At 55.2% G+C, this 8,552-nt stretch overlaps 1 protein-coding gene across 4 annotated transcripts in view; it reads right to left on the bottom strand.

The window, feature by feature from the left end:
- Positions 1-677: 677 nt before the first annotated feature.
- The window catches only part of MYT1 (myelin transcription factor 1), a 61,464-nt gene continuing 53,589 nt past the window's right edge, over positions 678-8,552 (bottom strand). For all 4 annotated transcript variants that reach the window (XM_025263922.3, XM_025263925.3, XM_025263924.3 and 1 more), the window contains 5 exons: positions 6,789-7,010; positions 5,640-5,731; positions 4,979-5,082; positions 2,843-2,986; positions 678-2,528 (listed from right to left, as the gene is read on the bottom strand). In XM_025263922.3, coding sequence (XP_025119707.1) covers positions 2,388-2,528; positions 2,843-2,986; positions 4,979-5,082; positions 5,640-5,731; positions 6,789-7,010 — 703 coding nt within the window. In that variant the 3' untranslated portion in view covers positions 678-2,387. The remainder of the gene's footprint in view (positions 2,529-2,842; positions 2,987-4,978; positions 5,083-5,639; positions 5,732-6,788; positions 7,011-8,552) is intronic.

Genomic DNA, 8,552 nt, shown 5'->3' with positions numbered 1-8,552 from the left:
GAGCCCTCCAGATCCTCAACCATCCGACTTGGACAGGGCTTGGGAGTAAGGCCTAGAATTCCTAAAAGTCTCCCTTTATTCACAGGTCAGGTGGGGAGCTCCAGGTTGCCCTCAAGAGCTAGATGCCCAGGGAGGTCAAAGCATGTTGACAGTTCAGAGTGAATGTTGACTAGCAGCCCCAAACCCGAGTCTCACCTGGGAGAGCCACAGCTGACACAGAAGTGTAAAGCAGTGAGGAGCCTCTGCAGTCATAGCCGCCGCAACATAGGGCTGAATGCAGGAGCTCTGAAAAGGCCACCAGAGAGGTCTCTCTGCCTCTCCCTCCCACTTCCACTTGTCTCTCCCCTCCTGTCAACTCTGCCTGCCTCCGGGATGTCCAAACGCTCCCCTGCACACGGCTTCCTCCTGAAGCCAGGAGAGGTGGTCTGGGGCAGCCCTCATTTCACACCCCCCAGGCCAACAACGCCAGCAGGAAGACTTCTTCTGACCCTAAGAGAAAACCGTGATTCACACACGCGCGGTCTGTGACTCAGACCTCCAGGGAGGGCGGTTCCGCAAAGGAAACGTGGCTCCCGCGTGTGCATGGCGGAGGACCCACCCACCGCCCTCTCTCCAGGAAGGTGACCCCCAGAGCTCCCGGACAGTGTCGGCGTCCCCACCACAGACACGGCTCCCACTCACAGTCAGAGTGGACTTTTATTAGGAAATCACCCTGCAAACACACTGAGAAGTGCTGTGCTGTGGGGTCAGCGTTTCCTGAGGAAGGAGGATCACAGTATCAGAGCTGTCAGAGGACAGGAGCCTAGAGCGGGAGCTGCTCAGGGCGGCCTGCAGCCAGCGCCCCTCACAGCGATAGGACTCAGCCATCAAGAACCGGCACACAGACGCAACACAAGAGACACGCCAGAGCACACAGCTGCACTACACTTAAATAAACAATAAGCACAGAATGCCATTTGCTGTCGTCCGTGCCTGAAACAAAAGGAGCCAAAGGGATGAAGAGAACCAAACAGTCTTTCTTGCCATTGGACCAAAGGGGAAATATCCCCAAATTATCAAAATTCCTCAGTTACAAAATACTTTTTAAAAACTCCATTATTAAAAGAATAAATAACAAAATATATAAAAAATAACTCAGTTGCATCAAAATCATAACTGGAGGTTACAGCAAGATTTTTTGTGGCCCTTCTCATAGTCAAATAGTTAAGTTTGCTTTGATTTCATTTACTTCCCTCTCATATGTCCTGGTGTGGGGTCTGGGTTAAATAGTATAAAATTAATAAATAAAAATGTTAAATAAATAGCCAACATTAACATAAGAGGTTGTGAATATAAATACTTACATTTTGACAAAATTAAATAATTTACAGAATAATTAAACTAACTACTTTCTCATTTCTTCCAGGAAGTGCAATTTCTCTACTTTTAAATACTAACTTGGAATCGCAGTCACAGTTGGCTTGGACTCTATTTACATGTTAGGAACATTGTGTTTTTAACACATTAAATCAAAATTTATCTTCTTTTGAATCTCAAATGGATCTAAAAAGAAGTGACACCTTGGTGGTCTCCAGTCAGGAATTTATCGCCTGACCTTGCTGTCACTTCCCCCACCTCGGTAAAGCTCAGCCATGACCCGGTGACAGGCAGTGGTGGGTCACAGGCCAGGTGGGCACACAGACAGCCAGAGGTCCTGACCTTGACCCCGACCTGGGTCTAAAGGCTGCAGCCTTGAGGGAGCCTGACCCTGAGCACAGGGTCTGCGGGCTCCACCAGAGGTGCTTCCCTGTGGAACCAGCGCTGTCTTCAGGGGTTCCCGGGCCAGCTTCCTCCAGGCCTGTTCCTAACCTACCCTCTGGAACGCTGCTCTCTTCCACGCTTAACATAAAAGTGAATTAAAGGACAACAGGAAACACACTTGTCACAGCGGCCTCACCGCGTGGGCGCACTGGCCACTCCAGGCTGACTCGTCACACGCACCACCCGCCCGGCCAGGCTGCCCTCTCGGCCTTGACAGACAAAGGAATACTGTGGTTGCAGCTCCAAAACTTCCCTGAGAACCTTGTCCGTGAGTTTCCATTGGAGACTTCGAGCTTTCAGAAGCAAAAATAAATCACTTTGTAATACTTCACGCCCCGCACTCACATTGAGAGGTCAAGGCCTCTGGCCCGGCGCGTGAGTCACATCGAGGGAGATGAGGATTTCCAGGCACTCCTCCGGCTAAACACTCCCACCCCCTCGCCGAGGCCGCCCTGGGCTGCCAACGAGAAGTCGCTGTGAGTGGGAATCTCCACTGGGAGGGCAGGGCTAGGGAGGTAAAAGATAGAGGTGAGTCGGGGTGCCCTGGGCGCCCCGAGTCAGCATGGTGGCTCCTCACACAAGGAGGCCTAGACCTGGATGCCCCTCACGGCCTGCTTGATGCTCTCGAGGAGGTCCTTGTTCTCTGGGTTCTGGTAGCACTCCTGGTTGGAGTACATGTCGGTGAGGGTGCTGACATAGGCGTCAAAATTCTGCTCACATATCGGCTCCTGGAGAACACAACTGGTTTAGCAAGGCCCATCCATGCAGGGGCCCCAGGGTTTCCAGAAGCAATGGGAGTGGATGAGGGAGCCTCAGACCCAGGAAGCCCACGCCGCCAGAGATGAGCGCACAGACCCACCACAGGCAGCACTCGGGCTGAGACCACCATGGCACAGGCTACCCAGGATGCGACAGCCGCCGTGGGCAGCAATCTGCCCGGGGTGGGGCCCTTCCAGAAGCAGAGGGGTGCCTGCCCTCCCCGAAGCCCCAGGATACAGGTGCCAACTCAGCTGGGGAGGCCACAGGGCTGCTAACTGCTTACCATGTGCGGAAGGCGGATGTTGGCAAGACTTTGGATGAGGGCCTGGCTCAGGCCCGACAGCTCCAGAAACAGGGCTTCGTTCTGCTCCTCGATGAGTTTGTTCTCCTCCTCGATGTTCTTCAGGCTTTTCTCCATGGACGAGATCTGCCAGACAGACGGGAGCTGCTGCCTGGAGTGTCCTCCGGGGAGCAGGCCGGGCATGCCCGCTGGGCCGTCTCATGTCCCTCCAGGAGAGGGCAAAGAGGCAGGAGCCCTGCCACAGTGAGGGTTCGCAGTGCCCTGGTCCCTGGGTGGAGGGGGGGACACGATGACCTGAGCTAGGGGCTGGGGGCCATGGCTTTCTGAGCCCAGCTGTCCTGTGGGGCAGAGAGGAGCACAGAAGAAGACACTGGGTTCATGTCCCAGCCCACCACTGGCTTCCTGCTCTTCCTCTGTGGTGGAAACACTGCTCCCACCTGGTGGAACATCCCCACCAGAAAGACCAACCAAGTGCCTCATCAAAACCATGAAGGCAGCAGAGCAGACCACTGCCACTCTCAGCTGAGTGGACCAGCACATCAACGACCATCCTGGGGTTTCCAGCACAAACATGTCTTCTCTGGACCCAACAGGGCACCAGGAGGGAGTCCGAGAGTTCTCCAGGGGCTCCAAGGCTTCCACATGCAACAGCAGAGGACAGAGGACAACTCCACTGGGCTGACGGCCATGGGCAGTCTCACCTGCTTTGGGTGCTGCAGGCACCACATGAGTCTCAGAGTGTCAGAGCCCTGTGGGCAAGGTGGGCAAGAAGCACACCCCGGGCCTGGCCTGGAGCAGACATGCTTGGGAGGGCAGCCCCCAGCCTCACTCAGGGCAGAGGCAAGCTCATCAGTGTGGACGGCGCCTCAGGCCATCCTTGGGGTGCAGGAGCCCTTTTAGGAGGGGCTGGGGAGGAGCATCACATTCTCCCTACACAGTGACAAGCCTTTGGCTTTAAAAGGTTTGAGCAGAGGTCCTGAGCCTGCCTTCCCCTGCCCGAGCTCTGCAGCAGGGCACATAATGCAAAACTCCCTGGAGGGGAAAGGGGACTCTGAGTCCTTCCAAAAGGACTCAGTGAATAATCTCTCTATAAGTAGGTGGATGCTGGCCAGTAAAGAGAAACCAGAGGTGCTTTCCAAGGGTGCTGATACTGGGAGATGCCTTGGACTTCGAGAAGGAAAACAGCAGGGAAGAATGCGGGGAAAGCCACCCAGAAGGGCGTCTTGGTGCCCAGAGATGGCCCCTGTACCCCCTCGCCACTTCCACTGCCTCTGAACTGGAGGGACGCTGCACGGCAGGACAGAAATCCCTGCTGATCCTCATCAGCTGGTGCTATTTTTACACCGGCTTCTGGGTAAGAGGAGGTCGGCATAAAAGCCCGTCTGCCAGAGAAAGGAGGGGCCACAGAAGACACAAGGACTCCAGCATCTCACACTTTCCCAGTCCCCTCCGCCCTCCAACCCCATAGGGCCAGGTCACCTCCTTGTCCTTGGGGACATGGCCATGCATGACTGCTCCTCTGTGCCCCTATCTCTGTTCCAGACCCCACTCAGCAGCCAAGGAAGGGCATGTTCTTTTCAAAATAAGAATTTCACTGTTTTTTGGTTTGATGTTTTTGTTTTTTTTTGTGTGTGTGTTCATTTTGGGGAACTCAGGGATAGGACACAGACTCAAGGCAATCTGTAACCCTGTCCCTCAGCACAGCAGTTCTTCTGGGTCAGACCCTGTGCGAATTGCTTTCCTTGAAATGCATTCATCTCACGACAACCGAATAGGGCAGACTCTCCTATTGTCCTCATCTGCCTGGGAGGACGTCAAGGCATACTCGGAATAAGAGGTCCACCAGGTCATTTAGCTGGTGTATGGCCCTGCTGGGCTGGAACCCAGCTCCAGTCAGGTTCTGATTGGAACGCTGCGGTTCTGCTCCTACTAACCAACAGGATGGTGGCTACCAGCACCTCAGGACTCCTGATGGGCCGAGCGCGTGCTGAGCAGAACCTTGATGAGGGGCTGGGCCCCCACCTACCCCCACCCCCACCCCAGAAGAGAAAGGGCTGGACAGGAAGGACATCCTGGGTTTTAGGGCCGGTGGGGGCAGGGCAGGGCAGCACCACCCACCTGGGACTGCAGCTGCAGCATGGCAGCCTCCATCTCAGAGTTGGACTCGTTTAGGTCTCGAATCTCCTGGTTCAGCTGCTTGATCTCCTCGTCGTTGTCCAGCACTACCCCAGAGAGAAACCTCAGTTGTGGCTCTCACAATGGGGGGAGGGGGTCAGTCAAGGCCTGCTTTCTAGATGGGCCTGGGGAGCCCTTTCGGAGTAGAAGCCCCAGTGACTTGTGGCCCACATCTCAGACTGGGAAAGTGGCCACGTGTCAGCTGTGTGCCTCCAGGCCCTGGTCTTGGTGGGAAAACAGATACCTTCTGGGCAAGCGTTAATTGCTAAGTTAAAAATGGAAGCTTTTCCAGATGGTGCTGGTTTCCTCCGCTTCCCTCTCACGAAGCCTGAGAACACAGGTCCACACACCCTGAGAACACGGCTTCTGGTGCTGCCAATAGGGCTCACCAAGCCCCAGGCTAAAGCTATGATGGCCATGCTGGGCACAGGGCAGCCAGAGGTTCTGAGCCGAGGTGAGGGGCCCTGGAAGCTCAGCTCAAGGGTTCTGTCTCCACCACGACTCACTCCAGGAGGGGCTTTGCCTCCCGACCCATCTCTTGCCTAAACCACCCGCCCACTTAGGTCCCAAGACCACATGCAGGGGTTACAGGGGGCAGCCTCACCATCACTCGTCTTGAATTTCGTGCCAAGAACCTCATCCCCTGAGAGCTTTCCCTTCTTTCCTGCAAAGGTCGCTCTGGGACAGCCAGACAAGCTGGAAGCAAAGGTCATGCATGAAGACCAATCCAAGGTCATGCCTCACAAGCCAGTCTAAGGTCACAGGTCCCAGTGGGAGCTGGGCTGTTGGAGGACTATCCTGTCTGGAGCGTTGCCACTCATCCCTGGTGTCCCGGTCCTGGCTCCCGGCCCCCCACTTCCTCACTCCTCCAACAGCACGGGCCATTCCCAGCTCAGGCCCCTGCTCTGAAGGTTTGTCCCCAGAGGCTCAGGGCAAGCACCACCTCTCAGAAAAGACCTCCTCACCCCTGCCTGCTCTATCTTCCCCACAGCATTCTTCACCAAACTAATAACATATTTGTTGGTATGCAGTCTGTCTCTGCACCTGCCCTGACCACTCAGCTCCAGGAGAGCTGGTTGTCATCTTGTTCTCCAGAGACTGATATTTGATGTGCTTTTAGCAACGGCTTGTGGAATGAATGAGTTAATTAATCTTAAAGGTGGAGAGGTGAGGACAAAAAAATAACATAGAAAAAAGGTTTCTGACAGGACCAAGCAGTGACTCGTGTGGCTTCCCAGCACAGAGAGGAAAAGGGCTGGTGGGGCAAGACCCTCAGCACCAGGGGCAGTATCAGGGCAGGTCAGAGCTGGCCAGTGCTGCCCAGGCCCACTGCCCAGGCATGGAGGGGTCCCTTGTAGAGCAAGGAAAGGCCTGGGTGCCAAGTTCAAAGACAAAACCCCAGTAGGAGGGACAGGGCGTGAGCTGTGCTGCTTTTCAGGAAAAGCCTCAGCCTGTTTAAGAAAGTGTGTCACAGACACAGGGGGGCTCCGCTCTCTCTTGCCAGAGGGACTCCATGGGATGTATAAAGGGGTCTTAGGACAGTAGACACCTGGGTGACACGTCACACAGGCCGTCACGTGGTCCCAGCAGGTTTCCATGGCTTCCCCCAGGTGGCTATCAATTTGGGTCTTTTTCCTCAAGAAACTACTGTTCTCACCTGCGCCCTGGTCTGGCACATCCCTGGGAGCCTGGCCACAGTCCCACAGCTGGGGTCTGTCCTGGGTGACAGAAGGGTGGGGGTGGGGACAATCACCTGCGGTGGGTGAGGAAGCTCCCATTGGCGTGACCGGAGCCGTCGCAGCCCGGGGTGGGGCAGGCGGGCCCCTCATTCTTCAGGGACTTCCAGGAGAAAGACGAGCCATTGAGGGAACCCTCTTTCTGCCTCCGAGCTGCCAGTGGGCAGCCCGACGCGCTTCTGTGAGAGGCATACTTGCCGCTGATGTGACCAAGCCCCACACAGCCTGGAACCGGGCACCTGGGCACAGAGAGGTCAGAGGTGAACACTGGGTGCTGGAGCTGGAAGAGGAGCCCAGAGACCCCGCCAAGCCAGACCCTGAGACATGCTGGGGTCCCCTGGACAAACTAGCAGAGGGCTTGCACTCCCTCTTCAGCCTCAGCCTCACATCCCCTGTGTGGCCTGGGGGCCAGCAGCCACCTTCTCTCCCTGTCCCTCAGCAGCAGTGACCCCGGGGGGCCTGGAGCTGACTCTTGGTGGCCTCCTGGTCCACACCTAGACCTTGGTGCCAGCATCACTCTGTATCACCCCAGAGACCACTTGCTGGGAGCTTGCTCTGAGCACCAGCCCTTGTCAACGCTTTCTACAGCCGCAGACCCGAAAGTCAGAGAGGACCCAGTTCACAGAGAGGTCCCTGGGATACAGACAAGTCAGAGGCAGGAAGCCCCCAGAGGTGGCAAGGCAGGGGGTGGTGCACTGCCTGGTGACCCCCACACTCTGCCCTCATCTTGAGAGGGTTAACAGCCTGGGTAGGAAGGCTAGAGGTCCCCAAGCAGCAGGAGGAAATAAACTTCAAGTGGCAGATGTTTTTTCTTCTCTTTTCTCTTCTAATCCTGTGTTGTCATGGCAACACCTGGTTCCACCTGAACTGAACTTTATCTCAAACCTTGAGCTAACCAATGTGTTTTTCTTATGGAAATGTTTTCTTAAGCTATGTTAATTAAATTATGTATTTGCTTGGAAATCTGCTTTTCTTCAAGATTCATGTCAATTGTTTTATGGCCAGAGATGACTCCCCTTGTGCCATTCTATCTCAAAATGCATGTTGTGGGAGAGGCCCTGGTGCAACTCTCAGTCTTGAGGCATTTCTTTTATCTGATTAGCAGCTTGCCAACAGGTATACAATGCCTTACTAAAAACTAGCAAGGGGGCACTCTTTCTGTCCCCTTTGATGTCTGTGTCAGCCACTTTCTCTATCCATTTTATACTTTAATAAAACTCTGCTACACAAAAGCTCCGAGTGATCAAGCCTCGTCTCTGGCCACTGATCGAATTCCTCTCCTCTGGAAGCCAAGAATCCCGGCGTCATTCATGGCTGGCAGCAGCAACCTTTCAGTCTCAGAAGTGGCCTCCTCGGCTGGGACCATCCTCACCTGTCCCCTCTCTTGGCTCTTCTTATCTAGCCCAGCCACATGGGCCCAGACATGAGGGCTGTCCAATAAGCTGGTCCAAGACCACCGGAGCCCCAGTCCAGAACAGAGTCACTAGCAGGGGCCCCTGCAGGGGGCTTGGGGAGGTTCCATTCTATGTCCACCCCCCACACTTGGACACCTCCCAACTGTGCGGTTCCAGAGGACTCCTGGGCTGGGCCCCTCTGAGGCGCCTGTGAGGCTGATGTCACAGGATCAAAAAGCCAAGTGAGAGGCGCCTCTTCAAGTCACTACACAGATGAACCCAGGCTCTGCTTTCCCACTCTCTTTGCAGAACCCTGGCTTTTATCTCAGGAGGGGCCGCAGGCGCCCCCAGGAAGTACACTCATGACACGGCTGCAGTAACACTGCT

This window comes from Bubalus bubalis, chromosome 14 (genome assembly GCF_019923935.1).
Source record: "Bubalus bubalis isolate 160015118507 breed Murrah chromosome 14, NDDB_SH_1, whole genome shotgun sequence".
In the NCBI taxonomy this organism is placed as follows: domain Eukaryota; kingdom Metazoa; phylum Chordata; class Mammalia; order Artiodactyla; family Bovidae; genus Bubalus; species Bubalus bubalis.
This window is presented reverse-complemented; position numbering and strand designations above follow the sequence as displayed.